The 26,102-nt window shown below is 40.8% G+C and overlaps 1 protein-coding gene across 2 annotated transcripts; it reads right to left on the bottom strand.

Annotated features, from left to right (window-relative positions):
- Positions 1–134: 134 nt before the first annotated feature.
- On the bottom strand, positions 135–25,158 carry LOC117566063 (uncharacterized). 2 transcript variants are annotated; one of them, XM_052008587.1, is made up of 9 exons: positions 24,834–25,158; positions 19,219–22,832; positions 14,033–14,498; positions 11,987–12,169; positions 10,184–10,713; positions 8,246–8,649; positions 7,808–8,186; positions 4,869–6,290; positions 135–3,991 (listed from the first exon to the last, which is right to left on the bottom strand). In XM_052008587.1, exons 2-9 carry the CDS (start codon positions 22,801–22,803, stop codon positions 3,530–3,532), a joined length of 7,431 nt encoding a protein of 2,476 aa, XP_051864547.1. In that variant the 5' UTR covers positions 22,804–22,832; positions 24,834–25,158; the 3' UTR covers positions 135–3,529. The 2 variants fall into 2 exon arrangements, with proteins under 2 accessions (XP_051864547.1, XP_051864548.1); XM_052008588.1 differs by having other exon boundaries at positions 10,184–10,521; positions 24,834–25,154.
- Positions 25,159–26,102: the final 944 nt, after the last annotated feature.

Below are 26,102 nucleotides of genomic sequence, written 5' to 3'. Positions count from 1 at the left end.
TTGTTGTTTTGTTTTTTGTTTAAAATTTATTTGTGAGTCATTGGGCTCAGTCATATTTTTAAATTTGTTATATAACTTGTTTAATTTATGTTACTTTTGCTGTCGCTTCGTCTTCGTCTACAACTTCGTCTTGATTTTGTTTTTTATTTTTATTTTGTTGTTCTATAGTTGTTGCTGTTTTGCCTCTGCCATATACACTAATTGTGTATATAAGTACTATTTATATATATTTGGTTTGTTTTCTGTTTTTTTTTTTTTTTTTTTGTTTTCATATTCTTTCTTATTTAATTAATGAATACACATTTTTCACATTGTGTCTGTTGTTGCATGCCACAAAAAAAAAAATCAAAATTCTTTAACCATTCAATAGATTAGTGTATATATATATATGTATATCTGCTTTTTTTGTTGTTGTTTTTTTTTTTGTTTTATATAATTTGTCAACTACATTTTGCATAGAAAAAAATTAGTTATAGCTGATATTCTCAACCCAGACAATTCGAACAGAAAAAGTCGCAAAAAATACCATTCATAATTTTCTTTTGCATTTTTCTGTGAAATTCTTTGCGTTACTTTAGCTGTTTTTTTTTTTTTGTGTTTTCTTTATGTATTACATAAACATCTAATATATATATATATGTATATCATATACATGTATATATATATACTGGAATATATATATATATTTAATTGTTATTAAATATGCAAATCGCGCTGCTTTATCAATTCTTGAATTTAGGTTTTTTTCTCGGAAATTGTTCGGGTAAAGTGTTCGTTCGATTTTTTTTTGTTCATTTCTTTCTATTTTTATGTGGCGCCTAAAAGTGCGCTATGTTTTTTTTTTAACTACACTTTGTTGTGTATACTATATATCATAGTTTCGGTATATATTGGTTGTGTATGGTATATATATGTATTATATATATGTATACGACTAAGTTCGTTTTGCGCCTGGGCCTCTTCTATGTATATGTATATATGTATATGTATATAACTAACTGTATCGAACTAACTGTACTGTAGCACTAACTAACTCTCGCTCTGGCTTCACTTGCTATGCGTTGTCTTTGTTTCTTCTTAATCTGCTTCATCTATTTATTTCTTTTTTATTGCATTTTAAATGTAATTTATATTTATATATATATATGTATATACTATATAATGTTTTTATTTTTTCTCTTATATTTTTGGTTGAATGTTTATTATAGACATGAACGCAAGTGGAGTGTTAAAAATAATATTTGCTTTATATTCGTTCGTTTCCTTTGCCAGTTAAATTGTATTGTATATACTCTTAAAAAGTATTGGATTTCTCTTTTTATATATTTTTGCATTATATCGTTTTCTTTCCTATTTGTGTTACCTGTTTCAAGTTCAAGTTTCTAACAAGTTTTCTTTTTTGTTTTTTATTTTAGTTTTGTTTTGGTGCAACTTTGGCACTGTTACTTAGAAGTAGATGATTTTTGTTATTTAAGAATGATACAATAGATTCGTATACATAGATCCTACGCACACACATACAAATGTGTACGTAGGCATGTATTCTCTCTCATGAAACCCAAACAAACTGCAGCTCACAAAATAAATACGCAATCGTACAATGGCACTTATCGGGGTTCGTATGGGGGACATTCCAGAAAACCCCAAATCACCAAAGAAATACGTGCGCATATTATAAATGTAGCGAATGAAAGTTCTATCAATTAAAACTGTATCGTTAATGTAAGAAAATCAAAATAGTGGTGGAGAGGGGGGAAGCACTCTAATCGGCATAGCCGAAGCTTAAATACCCTTGCAATTGGGTTGTTCCCATTTCCAGCTTTCAGCTTACATTTATTTGTTGCCTACTTTCTGGAATTCGCGCCCATTGCAATGGGCATAAAAACCATATATTGCATATTATTTATAATAAATCAAAATAAATACACATATTTATATATATATATATATTTAATACAAAAAAAAAGAGTATTTGGATCAAGTGTATAGACATAAATAATAATAGTAATAATTTGCTTAAGAATAGCTCTATTAATTAAGTTCCTTCATATATGATATTTACTACCTTGAGATTTAAAAAAAGACAAATTCAATATATATGTATATATATATTTTTTTTGTTTGTGTGTGTTTTATGTGTTAAGATTGTGTTTTTTTTTTTGTGGTTTGTGGTTTTTGGTTTTGATTTTTTGTTCTAGTTTCGAGTCGAGAAATGGATGTGAAAGAAAGTTTCACTGTAGCAACAAATTGCACTACATATATAATAAATATATATGTATATAGTATGATAATTTAAATATGAGTGTATGTATAATATAATTTATATATATTTATAATTTAATTAAATTTAATTTATGTATATTTTCACTTAAAATCAAATGCAATTTTCATTGAGCAATTACGTTTTTGTTTTTGTTTTCTTTTCAATCAAAGCGAAACAACTAAACTAAAGCTAAATCATAGACTAAAAAAAAAAAAATGAAGATCAATCTAGTCGCAACATGAACGACTAACAGCTACCCTGTTCTCGAAATTAAAGAGTTTCCCTTTTCAATGATTTTTGAACAAAAATTCATTAAAGAACTTTGTTTAATTTTAGTTGCTAAACAGACACTCGAAAGTTTTTGAATTCTGAATTCTAAAGTACAGGGTATTTGAAAAACGAAATTATAATTTCAACATTTTCAGTATCTTTTCGATTTTGTTTTTGTTGCATTTGTAGCACCCAGCATGTAATAAATAAATTCATATACTTAATTAATTTGGTTTACTATTTTGGTTGATGCGAAATTCGAGATTCGAAAACGTAACTTTGGAAAACTCAACTCAATTCGAAATTGAAATCGATTTTCCTTTGTTCTCCTTCTTCTTCTGGTTCTTCTTTAACCTGCTTGCCTCTCATAATTTATCATATATGCATATGTATATGCTTAATTTCGTTAGTATGTATATATTTGTTGTATTAAAGAGAATTGTTAAATGTTTAATTTTAATAGTGTTTTGTGGTTTTTCGTTTCGTTTCGTTACGTTTCACTTTACGTGCGTTGCACTGTTGCACAGTGTCCAGATCCAGGGCTGGGCATGGAACAGGGTTGGCGCAACAATATACAATATTAAATTTTCGAAATTCACAGACACATACACACACGCACACACTGATGAGGCGTAGATACACCTGCACACCTACACATACACAGGAAAATAACAGAGATTGCGACACTAGGGAAGGGGGGGTAGGAGCGAGGGAGGGAGGAGGAGGCATGGAAAAGAAATAAAGCGCAGGTTCGCTAGGATCAACGCGGAGCAAAACTCAACGACACAATGACAGCTTTGTTAACTCAATTTGCGGAGAGGGAAATGAGGCTGTTGTTGAGGGCTGTTGTGGTGGGCGTGGCTGTGGCTGGTTGTTAGCTCATCTGCCGCCACCGGCGGCGCCACCCAAATGCACTGAAGTCGCTGACAACTCGACGCGTTGACACTGGCGGCGCTCGACAATCAACGCCGCTGGCAGCGACTATTCAAGCCCGGGTCATACGTTCATCGCATAATACACCGAGCCCTGAGCTGCCGAAGCGGCAGCTCCTCCTGCCACCTGTTGTTGTTGTTGCTGCTGAAGCTGTTGCTGCTGTTGCTGCTGTTGTTGCTGCTGCTGTTGCACGGCAGCGGCGGCTGCTGCTGCTGTTGTGGGTGAGACCATGGCATTGCAATCGCTGTGCGATACAGCGGCTGCTCCCTCGGGCACGCCCCGCTCACTGAAGCCCGGCATTCCGCCCTCGGCTCCAAACTGATAGTGTTGCTGCATCAGACGTTGCTGCTGCTGTTGTTGCTGCTGCTGCTGTTGCTGTTGTTGGTGTTGCTGCTGCTGCTGCTGTTGGGCTGCCGTGTGCGGGTGTTGTCCGTAATGGGCGGCATGGCCACGCCCACTGACCACATGCAGTTGCATGCCAGGCAGCGCATAGCCAATGGGCACACGTATCGTTTGCTGTGTCACCTGGGAAATCAATAATACAGAGAGAAAAAAAAAAGAAATACGCAAATGTTAATTAAGCACAGAGCACACAATGCGAACATTTTCCGCATTTTCCGTAAGCCCGAGGGAACGGAACGAGGCGAGGACAATTGTCCTGGAGTGCAAAACGAGGCTGTGTCGCCCTAAACTATTCTCTCAAATTTCTTCAAAAGTTGTCTCTCTTCTATTTGTAACTTTTTTTTATGCTTTGCTTCCTTTGTATTGTTTTCAACTGCGTTTCAGATTCTGTTTTTTCACCTCTTAACTTTATTATCTAAGGTTTCCTTTTCTTTCCTATACTTTTTATCATCGTCTCCCTTACTTTGTTTGCTTGTAGATTTATTTTCTTTCTTACCATATTTTATTCATATCTATCCTTTCTTTTCCTTCCTTTAAATTGCGTTAACTTCACTTCATTGTTCCTACAATCGAGGGACATTCTTTTCGGAAATCCTTCCAATCATGCTTTTCCACCTAATAACTTTAGTTTCGTATACTTCCTTTCTCTTCCGATTTTTAAAATACATTATTCAGGAAAGCATCAGAAACTGATATTTCCTTTCTTAAATTGGCAATAATTTCTCCTCTTTTCGATCTCATCAGTTCTCTTAAACATAATCTTCTCGGAACTTCTCTTTCCTGACTTGTAATCTTCTATCTCTCAATCATAATTACCCTACTTTCCTCCTTACTTTTAGGAATCCCCTCCAGCTATACTTATTTGCTGATTACCAGCTCCTTCAATTCCCATTAATTTTCCCCATCTGTTTTCCTTCCCTTCCCTTTCCCTTCTCTTTCCTACCTTCCACTCCCTGTGCCTCCCTCCTTCCCCTTTTGTATCTCCTCCCGCTTTACTCACCTGTTGATACTCGAGTATATTCTGCCGCTGGATGTGGGCCAGCTTGGGATCGACACTGCTGCTGGTGGCAAACTGCGAGTACGTCTCCGCATTGTAGGGTATCAGGACCATCGTCTGGTGATAGTTGCGCAACGGCGGCGGCGATTCCGGTCGTCGGGTGGGGCTGCGTGCAAAGTGGCTGCTGTAGCTGCTGTGCTTGCTCTGCTCGATGCGACCATCAACGGTGGCGGTGGCCGTGGCTGTTGCCGTGACGCTCTGGCAATTCTGGGCGGCGGCATACAGCAGCGATGAGGCATCATCGGGCGCTCCGCCCTGCTGCTGGATCATCGTCTGACGGAACATGGCACCGGCGGGCAATGTTTGATAGTAGGTCTGCTGTATGGCTGCCGCATCGACGGGGAAGCGTTGCTGCTCGCCGCTCTCGCTGTAGAAGCTCCAGGTGCGTTGCTCCGTCTTTTGCTGGGCAATCGTGTTCGCCTGCAACGCTGCCGCTGCAGCTGCCATCTGTTGTTGCAACTGCACCTGCGCCTGTTGTTGCTGTTGCAATTGTTGCTGCTGCTGCTGCTGCTGTTGTTGTTGCTGCTGCTGCTGCTGTTGCTGTGGCACGTTCTGTGGCGAGGGATTCTGCGAGAGTTGCTTGGGCTGATTGGGCATCGCATAACCCTTGACCGCCTGCGGCACCGGTTGACTGCTGATCACCGTCGTCGGTATCTGTTGCGTCAACTGTTCCTGCATCTGGGCGAGTATCTCGTTCGTTGAGCTAAACTTCGGCTTAATGCCGCGCACCGACGGCCGCTTGTTGAACCCATAATCGTTCTGCTCATCATCGTCGCTGCTCGCCTGCGATTGCGACTGCGACTGACCGCCACTCTCCATTCCCGTGTAGCGTTTCTTTAGCTGCTCGGTGCGCTTTGCTTCCGCCTGCGCAAATGCCGCCAACTCGTCCTGCTGCGACGTCTCTTGTCCCGGTGTCCCGGCAATCACATCGGGCGCCACCTTACGCGCCTCATCCCCGCCACCAACACCACCTGAGCCGCCGGCTCCGTTGCCACCACCCAGCGCCAAGCCCTGAGCTGCCATCGCGGCCACAGCGGCTGCTTGCTGTGCGGCAGCATCGCCTCCCGCTCCGGCTGCTGCTGCGCCCAGTAGTTGACTCATATTGAAGTCGGCGGCAGCCGCTGCAGCGGCATAATGGGCGTGGTGGGCGTGCCCATGCTGATGGGCCGCCGCTGCCGCAGCCAACGTGTAATACGAGGAGAGATCGTCCTTGTTGCCGGCAACGCAGGCGGTGAGCGGCGCCAGCGTGGATAGGAACTGACGCTTCGGTTCCGTTTGACGGGGCGGCGTGCGATGGATTTGCGTGTGCACAACGGGCACCTGGATGCCCATGCCCAGATCCGGTGCGGCGGGACAGCGGCATTCCTGACAAAAAAAAAGGAATAAACCAAATTAGCAAATTGTGTTAAGTCTCAAGCTTATGTATTCAAGAACGTAATTTATAGGAAACAAGTAAGAAAGTTACAGTCGAGTGTGCTCGACTGTGAGATACCCGCTACCCATTTTTAATAAGTGCAAAATATTGCAGTATAATTTTCAAATTATACCGAAAATACTAAAAATATACCGAATGGTATGTTTGGTATATCGATATAGTACACCATTCAAAATATACCATAGACAATATCAGATTGTCGGCCAAAGCAACTAAGACCCCTAGTAAGTAGGCGTTTTTGCCCATACAAAAGTATTTCTTTAATAACTTCCACAATTTTTATCTGATCGCAACCAAATTTTCAGGAACCATAACTACTACAGTAATTATTGTATTGGGCGTGGCAAAAATTTGACACAAACTTGATCTGCGTGCAAACATAACAAATGCTGTCGAAAAAAAATTATAGCTCTATCTCTTATAGTCTCTGAGATCCAGTGTTTCATACGGACGGACGGACATGGCTAGATCGTCTCGGCTGTTGACGCTGATCAAGAATATATATACTTTATAGGGTCGGAGATGCCTCGTTCTACCTGTTACATACATTTCCTGCCGGCACAAAGTTATAATACCCTTCTACCCTATGGGTAGCGGGTATAAAAAGCTACAGTCAGATACCCGCTACCCATTGTGAATAACAGCAACACATTGCGGTATTATTCTAAAAAAAAATACTAAGGTAATGTATCGCAAAAATACTAAAAGTATACCAAAGGCTATATTTGGTATATGGGTATACATTCAAAATATACCCTAGAGTGGAAAATGTACCAGATTGTTAACCAAAGCAACTACAATAAGTATCTGTCTTTCTCTTATAGTATCATAGATCTAAATGTTTATACCGACAGACAGACGGACATGGCTATATCGACTCGTCTGTTAATGATGATCAAGAATAAATATACTTTATAGAGCCGGAAATGCCTCCTTCTGCCTGTTACAAACATTTCAAGAAGGCACAAAATTATGTTATAATAAACTTCTACCCTATGGGTTGCGGGTATAATCAGGTAAAATAAGTTTCCTATCAAATCTGTTTCTTAGTGAGGCATTAATTGAAGTGAATTAACGTATTTCCCTAACCAATTTTGTTGTTCCATTGCTCTTAAGGTTCATCTCATGTAATTTTTAGGGTTCAAGCAAAGGTTTTGGATTCAAGGTTTCGATTTGAACCTTGTTGCACCTTAAGAATGCAATTTGTAATACAGAAAATCAGTTTTCTCTTAGAATTGTATATTACTAATCTTCATAATCTATGTATATTGGAACTATACTTTGTTCTTCCACTCTATTTTTTTATGTGTTACGACGATTCAAGGAACATTTCGGACTTTGCTAACTATAGATATTACAGTGTTCAACCTATATTCATTCCAAACTATTTCCTCCTAAACTTTACTTCTCCGTGCAATAGCGGTTTCCGCTTTGTCTGCCAACTCACCTGCGGTATAATGACTATGGGATTCTCCTCAAGCTCCATGATCTTCTCCTGTTTCTTGTCGCGACTGAAAATGTCGGCGATTTTCTTGTAGGCGGACGAACCGCTCGACGAGCTGGACACTGAGCTGCTCGGCGAGAAGCTCTTCTCACCGTTCAAGAACTTGGGCGCCATCGCATTGGGATTCTCCTCGCCGGCGGGACTGTCGCGTTGCGCCAGCTCGCTGCACTCGCGTTCGCTGCCCTGATCCTGATCCACCTGTTGCTCGTGCTCGACAACGCTGCGAGCCAGCGATAACTCCTCGGCCAGATCCTCGTCAATGTCGCAGGTGAGCTGCTTAATCCGCTCCTCCAGCGAGATGTCCGACTTGACGGCCTTTTTCCTGCAATAGAGAAAGTTGTAGCGTGAAGTGTGTGACGAGGCGAGGAAATCTCCACTTACTTGATCAGGGAACGTCGCAGTATGTTGCGTTCCATGCTGCGGCGCAAGGTGTCCGAGTCACCGCAGCTGCCGGGCAAATGGGTGACCAGGCAGCCGGCACGCTTCGACTCGTCGAAGGCGCGCAGTGCCTCCGAGGTCAACACCGGCGCCTGTTGGGCCGACACGCTGGGAAACAGCTGGCGCACCGCCGAATTGGGACGCAACGCATTGTTGAACAGCGTCGAATGCTTCTTGATCGGTATGAGCTCGTTGATCTGATTCTCGCTGTCGTCTAGATCACCAGACAACGATTGACCGTCGCCATCGGTGCCGGCATTGGCCTGATCCTCGGTTACGAAACGCACAGAACGCTTGGTGGCACCACTCTCATCCTCGGAGGTGGTGTTGTTCTGGTCATCCGATTGCTAGCGACGAATGGGAGAAGGTATTTAGTAAGTAAATCATTTATTTAATTGATAACTCGAGTATCAAATTTGAATTGAAATGTAATAAATGAATAAGAAGAGTGACTAACATAAATAGTAAACAAGTAATTTCATAAATGAAACAAATAAAAACGAACAGTGTTAATAATAAAGAATATTAAAAACAGCGAGTAAATAAAATAAAGAGTAAAGAAACTAAGAAATAAATCCAATTTATGGCGTAAAAATGGCGTAATTTAATAAATAAAGAAGAGAGTTGAGTAAAACAACGAAAGAATAATAATTGAAAACAAGCTACAGTTGAGTATGCTCGACTATGATATACCCGCTAACCATTGTTAATAAAAACAAAACAGTGTGGTGTTATTCTGAAAATATAGCAAATTACTATACTGCATATATTATATATATCAAAGGCTATAATTGGTATATTGATATAGTACTACATTTAAAATATACCATAAAGTACAAAATATACCAAATTATCAAATTCTGAAAATATAGCAAATTACTATACTGTATATAATAACTATACCAAAGGCTATAATTGGTATATTGATATAGTACTACATTTAAAATATACCATAAAGTACAAAATATACCAAATTATCAAATTCTGAAAATATAGCAAGCTACTATACTGCATATAATAACTATACCAAAGGCTATAATTGGTATATTGATATAGTACAACATTTAAAATATACCATAATGTATAAAATATACCAAATTATCAAATTCTGAAAATATACTGCATATAATAACTATACCAAAGGCTATAATTGGTATATTGATATAGTACTACATTTAAAATATACCATAAAGTACAAAATATACCAAATTATCAAATTCTGAAAATATAGCAAATTACTATACTGCATATAATAACTATACCAAAGGCTATAATTGGTATATTGATATAGTACTACATTTAAAATATACCATAATGTATAAAATATACCAAATTATCAAATTCTGAAAATATACTGCATATAATAACTATACCAAACGCTATAATTGGTATATTGATATAGTACTACATTTAAAATATACCATAAAGTACAAAATATACCAAATTATCAAATTCTGAAAATACAGCAAACTACTATACTGCATATAATAACTATACCAAAGGCTTTAATTGGTATATTGATATAGTACTACATTTAAAATATACCATAATGTATAAAATATACCAAATTATCAAATTCTGAAAATATACTGCATATAATAACTATACCAAACGCTATAATTGGTATATTGATATAGTACTACATTTAAAATATACCATAAAGTACAAAATATACCAAATTATCAAATTCTGAAAATACAGCAAACTACTATACTGCATATAATAACTATACCAAAGGCTATAATTGGTATATTGATATAGTACTACATTTAAAATATACCATAATATATAAAATATACCAAATAAATCAAATTAACAGTCATACTAAGTCAAACTAAGACTCGAAGTAAGTAGTAAGAAACCAATTTAAGGGCTACTCACTTGCGAGATAGAGTCCTGCTTCCACAGTTTGCCGCCTTTGAGTATGCCGCTGATCTGCGTGGTCGTCGTCTCCTTGGGTGGTATGGGCGGCGGTTTCAGCTCATCATATTGATCCGTTGCATTTCCAGTTGCTGCTGTGGCGGCGGCTGCAGCTGCGGCAGCGGCTGCAACAGCTGCTGTTGCGCTTGCCTTGGCTGGCAACGCTGGCGGCAACATCTCGGCACCAGCTGTCTGTCCAGCTCCAGGTCCGGGTGTGGCAACTGCGGCTCCAGCGTTCGCTCCACCGGCGTTGGCAGCGACATCCTCGTGCGCCTCACGTATAATGCGTCGCTCGGTCACTGTGGTCATAGTGGTAATAGTTTCAACAACAAATCGTTTTTTCTTGGCCACGGCCGGCAGCAAGGAGTTGCCATAGCCGCCAGTTGAGCTAATGGAACCGCCAATGCCAATGCCAGCGCTGGCGGTGGCGTTGGGCCTGCTACTGCTACTGCTACTTGTGTGGTTGTTGCTTGAATCCTTTCTAACTTTGACTGTCATACGCTCGCAAACGGAATTTGGAGAAGTGTGCGTGTTTTTTTTGGTTTGGTTTGTTTTGATTTGATTGATTGAAATTGATTTGACAACAATTTGTGTTGCATTTGCCAGAGTGAGCCGCAATTGTAGTTCGGTAGACGAGTTCGACGAAGTCGAGTGGACGAAAGAGAGCATTGTACATATTTTGTATTGCATTCACAGTGTTGCAGATCGTGAGAGCGAGCGAGAGAGGAATAGAGAGATGGCAACACAAAAACGAGCGGGGTTGTGATAGCGAGAGCTGAAGCAAATGGCGATACGATTGCGAATGTGTGCATAAGTATGGGTATAACACAGTTATATAACAGCTGTATAACAGTCGTATAACAGTTGTATAACAGCTGTATAACAAATTTGGGCATACATATTAGCTATGCTTATGCCGTCTAACAGTTTTACTTCAGTTGTATAACAGACATTTGAATCCTGGCAATAACTTATCAAACTGTTATACACTATGAAATTCCTCATCTGTGCATTGCCCATTGTACAACAGTTAATTCAACAGTTGTGCAACAGTCGCATAAGCAAGCTTATTTATACATAACTGCCAATGTCAAATTGTTTAGCTGGCAGCTAAGAATGCATGTATAACAATTGTATAACACTTCGCCATGAAATGGAATTCGAGAATTGCATAATGTGAATGCTATGCGTGAGAAGTGTATTGCGTCAACTTCAACCAACCGACTGAATGCTGTAATGAATGCTCAGTGAATGCGGTAACAAACAAGGAACAAGAAGGAGTATTTTGTGGGGAGCTATGAGAGATACATAGAATACGTTCGAGGCACGTCATTTTTGTTTTTTTTTTGGGGGGGGGAGGGAAAGGGCTCTTTTATCATGATGTACATGTATGTAACATTCGCTCTTTGCAAAATAACTCGCGTTGACAGCGCTGACATCTGTGAGCGAGAGCGCGTGCATGAGGGAGCATGAGGGTGGAGCAGGGGACCATGGGAGCATGGGGAGCAGAGGAGAGCGACAGCGAGAGCGCGTTGTGCTTGGCATGAGTTGCAATTGTATTTGTGTGTGTGTGTGTGTGTGTGGGAGTGCGGCTTATCGATTTGAGAGGTAGCATGATGCGAGCAAAGATATTCGAGATTCGAGATGTATGTTCGAGTATATACAATGTACGAGACTATGTACAAAAGCTAATGACACAAGTTCGATTTTTGGAATATCGGATACATATCGGATATTGAAATTTCAATTCTGTTGATAGCTTACCTGCAGCACCCGCTGTTGGCTTGTTGTATTGCGATTGCAGCACATATTTGGGCCTCTCCTCCCCGGCAATGATCTCCTTCTGCGTAATCCGACGCTCCGGTGAACTTGTGTGCAGCGGCAACAGCGCCACCGCTGGGACGCCGATCGGCGTCAATTCCTCGCCACACTGCGCCGAGCTGCATTCTGTGGAGGAAGCGACAAAAGAATAATGAGGGAGGAAGTTAGTTACGAGTAAGTGAATGAGTTATGATCACATTAGTTGTTGCCCAACTCCCAGCCTGTTGCTCTGCTCAGCTCTAAGCTAGAGATGAGCTCGTGCAGACAATAGTTTATACTTGTATAATTTGAGAAAATATCGTTTTGCTTAAAGAAAATGTTACAATTAATCTGTGAGTTTCAATTGGTTTATGCTTTCGATAACAACTGATTGAGATACATGCTCGGGTTTGTGTCTTTGCTTAGCTAAGAATTACATTATGAAAGCATTGTTCTCCAACTAATTGAAATACATTTATCATCTTTATCTATTATCATTTATGCGTTAATAATTCATTTGTTGTGGTATTTATCTTTAGCATTGTCTGTGAACGTTAAAATAGCAGTGCGACCGAAAAAAAATAGATTATGGTTTATTACATATTCCATTTTGTTAGCTGATTGCTGGAACATTGTTTTTGTAAAATGGAACATAGAGAACTAGCTACATAATTTATAATCAGAATCGCATATCAAAATATTCTATTTTGTCTGTTTTCATGAACTTTCATCGATATTCATTTCGTGTCACGCGCTCAGCTCTAATTTAAGCTGAGGCGGAAGCGCGCTTGAAGGATCGCTTTGCCACCAAAAGGGAGAGGCATGGCGAACCAGGGCTGGGCCGAACCTTAACTGAGCTGGGGTTCGACTCGATTCGGGTTGGTCACATTCCGCTTCGTTAGGCGCAACAATTAATATATATAGAGTCAGAGTCAAAGTCAGAGTCAAGCCTGAAACGGGCTTCAAATTCGTTCAATTTCGTTCCATTTCGTTTCGTTCCGTTCTGTTCGTTTGTCACTTGATAATCAATAATGCGTGACCGATATTAATGCAAATGAATACGTTTACTTCCCTTCCCTGCTCACCCTCAACATTACAGCCGCTCCCTAACCCTTGAGGTGGGCCAAAAGTGTCGTTGTGGCAAAAGTTATACTCGTATGTCCTTGTATGGTTGCGCTCAAAAGGGGGAACGAACGTTGGCAAACAAACCAATAAACAACCAAGAGGCAAAAACAACATAAACAAGCACAACTTGAGCTTGTTTATCCATTAAGCAAAGTTGCCATAAATCAATCAATAGTTGGCGACACAAACCCCTCAAACTTCAAACAAAAATGCCAAGTTCAACATTTGCCAAACTGCGGGCGTTCATAACAAATCGAAATTTAATCGAATTATATCCGAAATAACTAAGTGTTCTGTAAATACTGGCGGCAAACAATTAGCGGGGAATCGATACGCCATCAAGTATGTCGAAAGTTAAATACCATATAACTGAAGAGTTCAGAAAGCAGCTTCGTAACATTTCACTCAATTAAGAGTTAGTTAAAGTTGTGCACATGAAACATGAAAAGACATGCTGCCTATGTATAACAGTTGTATGACAGTTTATTGACTTGCCTATCTGACAAACTCATTTAATTTCATTGCAAAACGAAGCGTTTTTCAATAGGGGCAGCTTTCTCGAATTTAATTAACTACAAAAATTATATGGAACTCTTCACAGAGTTCTCTGACTGCGACACAAACAAAATGGCGTCCAATTTATGGCGCACACATTGAAAGAGAGAGCGAGAGAGAGATGGAGAAGAGATGTCTAGCTCTGTTCGGTGGCTGGGCAAATGTTTGCATAAATAATTCATAATTAGATTACACAAAGCCAAACGAAAACATTTGAAAAGCGCCTCGCGGCAATTGGCACTGCTCTCCTCTGCTCTCCCTGCCTTTCTCCCTCGGCCCTTGGGGCTTGGCTTGCCCACTAATTGGTGCCATGCACTGCGGCTCATTTACCTGCATCCTGCAGCTGTTTGGCTGCACATTCGGCGCACTCCGCGCACTCGGTGCACACGCCCTGCAAGTCCTCATCCGCCTGCTGTTGCCCTGCTCCATGATGCTGTGTCGCTGCTCCATGATGTGGTTGCTGCTGCTGCTGCTGTTGTTGTTGTTGCTGCTGTTGTTGTTGCTGCTGCTGCTGCTGTTGTTGTTGCTGTTGTTGGGCTGCGGTGCCAACGGGCGGCGGTGGCGGCGGTATTTGTTGACTATTGCCGTTGCCATTGCTGTTGCGTGCGGCCAACATTGCGGCACGTTGCTGTTGCAGACGCTGTATCACCTGCAACTGCTGCAAATGTTGCGCCCCAAAGATGTGGCCGCTTAGCGCGCCACCAAGCGTATTCTTTAAGCTATTATCCTTGTAGCCATCGGGCGGACTGAGCGCCGCATCGTCCACAAAGTCAATCGGCGGTTGATATTTGGGACTCTGTCAAAATGGAGCAAGAAAAAAGAAGAAGAGCAGTTAGTACTTGGGTTAGTTAATCACTAAGCTAAAGTTAGTTATATTAGTTAGTCTAAGGGCTGCTGCTGTTGATGCTGCTGTTGATGCTGATGCTGCAATGTTGTAATTATGCTCCCGCCGCAAATTAACTTAATTGAGTTTTATAGCCAGACGTTATTGGGGACGCTACGTGTGAAAGCTTCTGTGTGTGTGTGTGTGTGTGTGTGTCTGTGGTTTGTTTGGGGCTGATGAACTGTGTGTGTGTTTTTTGCTCGTAAATCTGTGTTAAGTCGCTCTTCGAGTATGCTGTGGCTTTGGTTATGCTATAACAGTTCTTTCATAGTCGTCTGCGCCTACAGTTATGCATTTTGATGACTTAATATACATACATATACACGTCGTATAACAGTTGCAGTCGTTATGTTAGTCATGCAATTGAAGCATACGACAATTGCTAAAATGTCGAAAAGCGAGACTTGGTAGTTTTGTAACCTATTGATGTATAACAGTTGGAAAACTTATATAACAGTTCGTAATACAGTTGATAGTAAAAGCAAAATCTTCCAGCATATGAATTTTGTTATATTTCTTGTGGTATAACAGTTGTATAATACCCGCATAATAGTAACATATTTGTTTTGTTATATTTCAGTTGTATAACAGTTGATAGTAACAGCAAAGGCCTCAAACATATTCGTTTTGCTGTATTTCAAACGGTATAACAGTTGTATAACAGTCATATAACAGCCTTAATTAAGCATAATTTGCTAAGAAAAACCGTTCATTAGCTGATATGAACAATGGTAGCTGACTGCCAGCGCCAAGGCCAGTCATGGCATCATAATCATAAGCACAAGTGCACGCACGCACATGTCTATGCATGCACACACACGTCCACACACACCCGTATATGCATGCCAAACATTTGAAGAATGCATTTGCAATTGCAATGGCAACAATGAAGCAGAGGAAACAGAGGCCCAAGAGAAGGCAACGAAAAGACGAGGCAACAACAAAGTCTAGGCCAAAAGTTCGAGCCGAATGCCAAGTTGTGTGTGTTTTTCTGTGGTTCTTCGTTCTTCGGCAAGCAATCAAGTTTTTGTTGTACAATAAGTTAAGTTTAAGAAGTGCCACATAAAGCCGAACAAAATGTACATTGTACATATGTAACTAAATAAGCGTGTGTGTGTGAGAAAATGTAAATGGAAATGGAAAACTCACAGCTATAACTTGGCGTTGTAGCCATAAAAACTTTGTCCACAAAAAATGCAGAGAGAAGAAAAATGTTTCCTTTTTTTCGCCATTCATGATTTGCACACACCCGGTAAACCAAGGCAAGAAGACGAGGTATTATAAGTTAGCCAGTCAGTTGGTCACAATCAAAAAGCCATAAAAAATAAAAATAAATGATATTCTTAATGTGGAAATGTTTAGCTTTTTGGTCAATTTCAAACAAGTTCCACAATAATTTAGCCTGAGAATATCAAATGTTGGTGAAACTAATCGATTACCATATAAAGTAAAGTAAAAACTTCGTCAGTAGTTCAAAGCAGGCATCTTTTAGTCGAGCATTATTATTTGGACCGTCTGGCGAAGTGAGGCAACGTTTGGGTTATGCAACGCGTTTTGTAAACTTGTTACATACACTAAATGCATATTAAACTCTTGAGTTAACGGGGGCGAAGTGGCGGAGGCGAAGGCAATGGGACACAACACAGACATTGGGGTCTAAGGCAATGGGCACAATGCTTGAGCAGCGTCAAGTCAAGTGCATTGGGCGTCCGCCCACCCACTTTGGTCGTCGAGGTGGTGCTCAGACAGTCAGATAGGCAGATAGAGGACAGCTCTGTGTGTGAGTGTGTGTGCCAGAGAGTGTGTGGCATGAGTCTGGCCTGGTGGCAGATAAGAAGCAAAAAGCGTCGCAAACTCAAGTGACGCTCATATGGCAGAAAATTGAAATTTAAACGCAGCTTGAGGGCCGCTTAGGATCGATGCGAGTGCTACAAAGAAATGAGAGGCAATTGTGCAAGCGAGATGGCAAGCAAGCCAGAGAGAGAGAGAAAGCAGGCAAACTTTGGCAAATGTCCTTTAACACATTGAAACGCGTACATCACGATAACGCGCACTTCAAGGCACAATTTCATAAAACAATATAAGAGAGATACACACACACACACACACACACACCTTACACTCACTCACACACACATACATGCAGACTCCTACACAGACAAGAATGCCCCCCTTAAGACACAATGTTGATGCAGTTGCTGCGAAAAGTTTTTAAGTGATTTATACAGCACTTGCAAATGGAGCGGAGGACACAAGTTACACAGGACTCAGGATGCAGGCTAAGACGCAGGACACAGCAGCACCCACAGGAACTACTCCAAAAACTTGTGTGTGTGTGTGTGTGTGTGTGGCAGCAACAAAAGATGCCTCTGCGGTTGCAGCACGTGTACGCTTGACTTGCAACTTGACTTGGCACTCCACGAAGACAGTTAGTCCTCGCCCCCCGCCCCCCTACAGTCCCCCAGACAGCAGACAGGATATGGGAAAACAGGATAAAGGATATGCAATATACACACATAAATGTTGTGCTGCAAAGACAATGGGCAAACATTTTTTTTCGGCGACGAGCATATAATATGCTTTTGTTGTCTTATTGTCTTCTTGTATCGCATTGATAACGTACAAAAGGCGGTCAATTGTGACGTAATTGACAGGAAGGACAACAAGTTCTCGCTGTGCAAACGAGCGAGTGAGAGAGAGAGAGACCGCGAAAGAGAGTGAAAGGAGACGACGGGGAGAATTAATAGAGCCTGTGAAATCGAAAGGAGTGAGTGTTCAAGAGCTGTGGTCAGCTTCAACTTCAACTGTGTGACTATTAAAGGCAAAGGCAAAGACAAAAGCAAGACAAGGCGATAACCAAATACAACACGATAACAATCAACAATCTTGAATGAGCTGGTGAATTATAAATAAAAATCATAAATATGTTAGTGAAAGCCCTCAATGTGAAATCAATGTAATGCGACATTGAAGTGCCTGAAAAGTTAAATTGAAGGACTTGGATATTGAATAATCTGACTATGAAGAAGGAAAATACGATAAAAGTTGAGAGAACTAAATATCTAGGAAATCAGGAAATCAGAAATTAAAAGGTAAATAGTTCAAATTAGTTGAATCATAATAAAAATTGACATCAAAATCAAGAGACATCAAAATCAGGAAATCAAGAAGATAACAAAATAATGTCAATTTGTGTTAAATCAATCAACACTTGTTTTAAAAGTAAATTAAATGGTAAATATTTCAAACTAGTTGAACCAATATAATAAAAAATTGTGACTGAAAAAAAGTAAAATCTTTATGAAATCAAGAAGTTAACCAAAAATGGAATTGTAAGTTAAATATTATACTATATAGAATTTGATTAAAGGTATCAAATCCAGAAGAGAACTAAGTGAACTATTTAGGCAAGACTTATCTTAAAACGAATTGAGCAAAAGACAACGAAACTTCTTGAGAATGTAATTGAAAATAAATACTAAACAAAATTCCATGGTATATGAAATAAAGAACACTTAATTGAAAAAGCATTAGAAGGTTTATAAAAATCAGCATAATTAAGCCAAGCTAAAAAAAATTAGTTTGATATCAGTTTAAACTAAATATACTAAGATTAAATATATTAAAAAAAAAATGTTGAAGTGGAAAAAAATAAAAAGATTTAATTTATTTCTTTATGAAACCTAAACTAGAACTAAAAGGTAAGAAAGCTACAGATGGGTGAGCTCGATTGTAAGATGTAAAACAGTGCAGTATTAATTTGAAAATATTTGCTATATTGATAAAGTAAGGAAGTAAGTAGAAAGGAAAATATACTAGATTGTCAGCCAAAGTAACTGATACCGATAGTAAATTAGCGTTTTTGCTCATATAAAAGTATTTCTCAAACAACTTCTACAAATTTTCAGAAATTAGAAAAAGGCAAAAAAGTCAAAGCAAATTGAATTAGTTTTTTATGAAACCTAAAACAGAATTAAAAGTTCTATAAAACATACTCCAAAATATACCTTACATATCCAACCTCAAGACACAGGAAGACAGGACACCAAGGTCACAGGCAAATGAAAAATTTAACAACCGAGAATTGAACAAATACGTGGATAAAGCTCACATCACAAATGCATTAGTAAAAAAAAGGAAACGCGCACATACACACACACATATTAAACAACAACATAAATAGGAAGAAAAAAAGCTGAACATGGAGAACAAGAGGCGCTTAAGTTGTCAATGAAAGCGAAGGAAGGAAAATGAAAATGTAGCGAGTGTTGTTTCGTATTTCGTATGCGTTATGCGTGTGTGCATTGTGTGTGGTTATAAAACGAAAGTGGAGCACGAAATGACTTAGGAGAAATTCGATAAGACTCGATAGATGGCTAATAATTAGCTGTCGCTTGTTTGGCCAAAAGCTTTTAGCGACTGCTAGAGGAGAGCTTCGCTGGTTGCATGTGGCATGTGGCATGTGGCATGTGGCACAGACACTGACACATAAGCTGCCTATAAGCACTTCAACTTTGGCCACTTCTGCAACTCGCAACTCGACATAATCCGCTTAACGAGAAGGGAAGCAAATACAGCCCTCCCCCCCCCCACATTTAGTTTAGGGTTGAGGATGGATGTGTTGTTCACTCACCTGTGGCGTTCGGCCATCGCCTGGATCGGCGGCATTCACCGCATAGTTGCATTGGCAGCCCTCCTCGCAGCAGAGACGGACGAGCTCGTGCTCGCCACAAGTGCAGGGCTCCTCGTCCTCCTCATCGTAGGCGCAATCCTCACGTATCAATATGACATAGTCCGCCTCGAAGAACTCGTTACGTGTCTCGTCGAAGACAACGCGATTTTTACGCGTCGGCGGCGGACGATTTGGTTTTTTGAGCAGACCACGCAGCTGTCCATTAACCTCACGCATCTTGATCGCTGTTCTCGATGTTGTTGTTGGCTTGACTGTGGCTGCTGCTGCTGCTGCTGCTGTTGAAGTAACGAGTGCACTCGCTATATTATTACTATTAATGCAATACTCGTTGCTCGTCGGCGTTGGTTGTATAAACTGTGCGGACGACGCTAGGCACTCATGGCACTGACAATCGTTGCAATTGTTGCTATCGCTATCGCTCTCGCTAACAGTGTCGCTCTCTTCCTCTTCCTCGACCTCCTCCTCTTCTTCTTGCTGCTCGCTAACGAATTCAGCGAGCAATTCGTCGTAGCACTGAAAACCGCGTCGCTGTTTCCCACTAACAACACCTGCAGCCGACTCTATGGGATTAACAATTGTGTGCGACAACGATGAGGCGCTTGGATTGTGATTGATGTCGAGCAGCTGCAGTTGTCTCGCTGCTTTCAGATACTCGCCAAAGCGCTGCACATCGAACTCGCTGAGTGTGCTCACAAAATTATCGTGTGGCTCTGACGATGACGATGACGATGACAACAACAACGATGATGTTGTTTTGTTGCTTGTCTTGTCACCAAACTCGGTGGCCACAAATGCGCTGCGTTTGCCCGTCAATCTATCGCCATCCGTTTCAATTTCAATCAGCACCTGGTCGCTGCTGTTGATATTGCTGTTACTGCTGTTGTCAGTGCTGCTGTTGCTGTTGCTGTTGCTGTTATTGCTGCTGCTGCTGTTTTTGACAGCTGTCAATTCAACACTTTCAATCTCTCGAATCGCGTTCGTTTCGCTCTCGTTTGCCACGCACACGCGCACTCGCCTATTCAGCAATTGCTCTTGCTCTGTCAATTGCTGAATGTTGCTGTTGTTGTGGTTGCTGCTGCTGCTGCTGCTGGTTTCATTTGGCAATTGCTGCTCCTCTTGAATACAATTTACATTTAATTGTATTGCACTTGAGCTTTGCTTGGACTTCTTTTCAACAATTTGATTGTCCTTAAAAGCCCATTCGACCAGCTTTATCGCGGGGGTTGTTGCCGTTGTTGTGGTTGTTGTTGTTGCTGCTGATGGAGTGAGGCAAGTGTTAGTTGGGGGTAGTTTCTTTATTGTTGCTGCGCTGGCATTTAGTTGTTGTTGCTGTTGTTGCTGTTGTCTCAAGGATGCCTTTACACAATCAACTTCAGCAGTGACACTACAGCTGTTGTTGTCGTTGCTAGAATGGTTGCTGTTGTTGTTGCTGTTGTTGCTGTTGTTACTATTGCTGCTGTTGACGCGTCCCTGAAAATTGTGCTGTAAGCGTTTCAGTCGCTGACTGGCCACAAAATCGTCAATCAAATCGTTTTCAAAATCAATAAGATCGCAATCGCTGCAGCTTGTTGCTGTCACAGCCAACACTGACGAGTTGCACTCGTTACTGGTTGTAGTTGTAGTTGTAGTTGTTGTTCCTGTTGTTGTTGCACGCTCCTCGCATTCCTTGGTGGTCTGCTCTTGTTGCTCCCGATCAGCGTCAAGTGATTCGCAATCTATAAGCTTGCACTCGCCACTCGTCACTTGCAACTCGTTGCTGTTATTACTCGTTACGTTCGTTGCTTTGTTGTCTGCTTTGTTGTTGGCTTTACTCACGTTACTCACGTTATCCACGTAACCGTCAGCACCAGCAACATCAACATCAACTGACAAGGCAACCACAGCATCCGCATCGACGACGACAATGTCTCCAACGGCATTATCAACAGCAATCAGAGGGTCGTGCCATGCTCCACCTTGTGCTGCGTCCTCTTCTGCTTCTGCTCCTGCTTCTGCTTCAAGCCACAAATATGGCAATGACAATGGCGTCCTCGGCAACTGCTGCTGCTGCTGCTGCTCTCCTTGCTGTTCCCCCTGAGCCTGCTGCTGATGTTTGAAATTTTGTTGCGTTGCCTTGGCGTGGCTGACACTTAAAGATGTTGTTGCTGTTGCTGTTGCAGTTACAATTGATGTTGCTGTTGCGGTTGCTTTTGATACTTTGTCACTTTGCACATTTGCACATAAATTAGAATTGGAAAAAAAATCATGTGGCACGCGAGCTGGAGCTGTTAACGCATTTTCACTGCCTTTTTGCACAAATTTTTCTCTACGTCGCGCTGCGCAGTCGACTGCGCTGTCGCCGTTGACGTCAACGTTGGCGTTGGCGTCGTTGTTGACGCCTGTATACAAATTTTGTTGGCTTACAAATTGTTGTTGTTGTTGCACGTTCAGTTGCTGTTGCCCGTTTTCTTGTACGATTTGCAATTGTTGTTGTTGTTGTTGTTTTTGTCGCACAGCGTTTAAACCGTTGTTGTCTTGAGTTGTTAAGATGAAATTTGCACAATTTGTTGTAAATTGTTTTGCAATTGTTTTCTGGCCAAATTGATTGAAAATTGGCTGCTTGGGCTGCTGCTGCTGCTGCTGCTGCTGGTGCTCAGCTGCGCTTGCTGCGACGACTGCTGCCACTGCGAGTGTTGCCACTGCCACTGGAGCTGCTGCTGCTGCTTTTGCTTCTGCTGTTGGTACCTCGTCTGTTGGTATTGAGCAGGCGCAGTCGCTGCTGCTGCTGCTGTTGCTCCCATTGCTGGCTGTTGTTGTTGTGACTTTGGGTGGTTGTTGACCATGGCCAGCATGGTTTGCGTTTGCGTTGTCGCTCCCGCTCTCACGCTCGACTTGCGCGCGCTCACAATTGCTGGCAACTTCCGCTCGTGAGTTGACGATGATGTTGTAGTTGTCGTTGTCGTTGACGTTGACGTTGTCGTTGTCGTTGCTGTATTCAGCACGCGCCTGCGTCGTTTGCATGTCGCTCAACATTCGTGTTGTCATTGTCGTTGCTGACTGGCACGCCTCTTCGCCCCTCGCAACGCTGCGCAACGGCTGCCACACACAATGCGCCTTATATTGCACGCCAGCAACAACAGCAGCAGTGGCAGCATTGGCAGCATTGGCAGCAGCAACATCATCAATGCGTGCCTCGCATGACAAATCGACACAGGCAGCAGCAACATGACCAACGTCATCGTCATCGTCGCCAGCGACTCGTGCAACATTGAAGCCTACTCCACGGTGTGGCATGTTGCCCGCTCGACTTGCTGCAATATCATAAATGTTGTTGCTTCTATTGTTGTTGTTGTTGTTGTTGGTGTTGTTGCTGTTGCTCTTCCAATTTGCATCTTCAGCTTGTTTGCTTAGCGCTTTGTTTGCCATTGTCGCCGTCATCTTTCCTCTTTCTCGCTCTCGCTCCCTCTCTCGGTCTCGTTCTCGGTCTCGCTCTAGCACGCTCTGTCCGTTGGTTAAAGCCAATGTTAGCATGTCCACAATGAGCATAGTTGCCGTCAATCATCGAGGCCAATTCTCTGTGGATGCAAAATAATCGCAATTAGCTTCAAACTGCCATAAATTATGCCACTAAACAGCGCAATCCTCCATCGTCATAGTAATAATCTTAAACGTAATCGCAATCGCAATCGCTTGAAATAGATACTCTCTGCATTACCGTTAGACCCCGCATAGACCCATTTACGTTTTCTAGTTCAATCGATCAGCTCTCGTTTCTGCGTATTCTAATTACTATACTCCATCTTTCTGATTGAAAATTATTCATTTCTTGCATTCCACTCGATATACTTCAATAAGTAACAAATACTAATAATGGATTGCTGGAAAGCTATTGCAGAGCGCAACAGAAATGGGGTGAAGTATTGAAAATTCAATCTATTTTTATGGCAAAAAGAATCACGGATCTTAGATTGATTCATAATAGAAATAATAATTCTATTCTTACAATAAATCTTCATTCAAAATCTTCTATAACTCAATAATCGTTTTGTTATGGTCATATTCCTTTATATCGTTTTCTTATAAAGACTATTATTAATAACGAATACAATTGTTTTTTGGAATAGAATGAACCAGAGCGTCTAAGACCTTTAACTAAAAAAAAAAAACTAATATATATTATCATTTTCTTAAATTTGCAGATTGAAAATAAAACTTTGAATATTGTTAAATCAGTATTTGAAATCCTTATCACCTAATCGGTTTTTATACCCGCTACCCATAGGGTAGAAGGGTATTATAACTTTGTGCCGACAGGAAATGTATGTAACAGGTAGAAGGAGGCATCTCCGACCCTATAAAGTATATATATTCTTGATCAGCGTCAACAGCCGAGAAGATATAGCCATGTCCGTCTGTCCGTCCGTCCGTCCGTCCGTATGAACACCTAGATCTCAGAGACTATAAGAGATAGAGCTATAATTTTTTTTCGACAGCATTTGTTATGTTTGCACGCAGATCAAGTTTGTTTCAAATTTTTGCCACGCCCACTTCCGCCCCCGCAAATCAAAAAAAATCGAATAACAAGCGTAATTTTAAAGCTAAAGCTGGTATATACAATAATTACTATAGTAGTTATGATTCCTGAAAATTGCGATCAGATAAAAATTGTGGAAGTTATTGAAGAAATACTTTTGGGGTCTTAGTTGCTTTGGCCGTCAATCTAGCACATTGTGCCGTCTAGGTATATTTTGAACGGTGTAATATATCGATATACAAACATACCATTTGGTATATTCTTAGTATTTTTTAGTATATTTGCAGTATATTCGGTATATTTTGAGAACAATGCCGCAAAATATATTGCTTTTAATCAAATTGGGTAGCGGGTATCTCACAGTCGAGTACACTCGACTTTAGCTTTCTTACTTGTTTTTTTTGCGCTTGTGAAGAATTTAATTTTTTAATTGTATTTATCTTGGAAATTTATCTCAAAATATAATGCTTATGAAGAGCAATAATTTTCACCCTTTATGAGAACAAAATAAAGTGTTGGCTATTTTGAATAATTACTAAAATAAATTATATCTTTTTTTATAAACAGTTTTGCTAAGATTGAGAAACTTACTATTAAATAATCTATTATATACTTTTCAAAAACCGACTATTATATAATACATATTGCCGTGAAGTTCATAAAAGTTCTAACCACTTCCACACCATAAACAAATATGATGTAATGATTTAAAAGCGAAACTACCTCAGAGGTTAAACTATCTCTGACCAAGTTCCGGTCGCCAAGTTGTGACATACAAGTATGTATGAACACATTACCATATTCAAATTTGTGCTTTGCCGATAGAGACTGACAAAATGTGGGAGTTTTTCTTATCGGAAACTCTCACACAACACTCAAAATATGTGAAATAGTTGACAACAGGTTAAAAGTGGTTAAAAGTGCTGATGATAGATGGAGATGGAGATGGAGAGGGGGGTAAAACTACCAGTTGAATTTTCCACCAAAGGTTTTTCTCAACATTTTCTCGAGTTTTTTTTTTTTTTGCATAAATTAAATTTACCGGCGTTCACTTTTCTGGCTGTGGCAATAACAAATTTTACGCGCGACTTGTTATTGTTGTTGTTGTTGTTGTTTGCAGTGGTTGTTCCTCTTCCTCTTTTGCTATCCGTTGTCGTTCTCATTGTTGTTGCGTTACACCGCTGCAACTAAAACACACACACACACACACTCGGGCACACAGAAGAATAAAAAAACAGGTGCGCGCGCGCAGTGAAGCGCATCCTGTGAACAGGACCCTCTCTCTCCCACTCGCACTCGCACTCGCACTGTCAATTGTGGGGAGGTCAACAGCGATAATAGCGCTGCTCGTTACGCGCCAATGCAGACGAAAAGACACCACCAGAAACACACGCAAAAAAAAAACACACACACACACCACACAAAAACAAAACACGTAATGTTCTCTCGAGTTGAGTTTGGTTTGTCTCGATTCTGTTTTGCGCTGCGATCGCGCTGCTTAAGACGCACGTCCGAACGCGTTTCGTGACGGAAGTTGACTGAGCGAAACATAACGCGGCAATTGGTTTTGGGCCGCCGTCGTGCAATCGTGTCTTGAGACTCGATGGATCGGCTGTCGTCGTGTTTTCCGCCACTCGGCAATGTCTTTAAACGAGCGGCGCAAGCGCAAAAACGAAGACATTGGGCATTAGAGTGAGAGGGAGCGCGATGCATGGCGTTGTAATGCAAGTAGTGGAGCATCAGGAAAAGAGAGGAGTGGGGAACATTGTTAATGATTGGGTGCAGATCGCATGCGCCGCAGTCGCAGTGGCAGTCGCAGTTGCAGTCACAGCTGCTGCTGCGGTTATTGCGTGTTCGTCTGTGGCAATTACGTGCTGCACTTGCAACTTGTACGTATTACCCATGTATCTCCCCTCATGCAAAGCAAAGCTCGTACTAGGCCTAATGTGACCATTGACAATTTACTTAGTTACCAACCTTGCAAAAAAAAAAAAAAAAAAAAAAACAGCAACAGAAAAGAAAACAAGAGTTTGCTAACTTGTTGGAAAGCTTGGTAACAGACATATCCTATCTAATCACTCTTACGATCTACTTCTTCTCACGATCTTCTTCTTACAATCTCTTCCTAAAATCTCTAGCAATTGTAAGATTTAGTCCAAAAATGAATATATCTCAAAGCAGCACTGTGAAAGCTTTTTTATGATAAGTCAGTTAGTTAAATCATTTCCAAAAACTTGCAAAGTTCGAACTAAAAATTATGTTTCTTAATTCATGTACTTATATGAAATTTTAAGACATTAAGCATTTATAT

This window comes from Drosophila albomicans, chromosome X (genome assembly GCF_009650485.2).
Source record: "Drosophila albomicans strain 15112-1751.03 chromosome X, ASM965048v2, whole genome shotgun sequence".
NCBI lineage: Eukaryota > Metazoa > Arthropoda > Insecta > Diptera > Drosophilidae > Drosophila > Drosophila albomicans.
The sequence above is the reverse complement of the archived record's forward strand: the minus strand, read 5'-3'. Positions and strand labels throughout refer to the sequence as shown.

Bases quoted from the DNA above. Each gene is read 5' to 3' on its own strand.
- LOC117566063 (XM_052008587.1), bottom strand. From the start codon at position 22,803: ATGCTCATTGTGGACATGCTAACATTGGCTTTAACCAACGGACAGAGC. The intron at 12,170-14,032 runs GTAAATGAGCCG...CTTCCTCCACAG, and splicing joins CAAACAGCTGCAGGATGCAG to AATGCAGCTCGGCGCAGTGT. The intron at 3,992-4,868 runs GTGAGTAAAGCG...TTGATTTCCCAG, and splicing joins ATATACTCGAGTATCAACAG to GTGACACAGCAAACGATACG.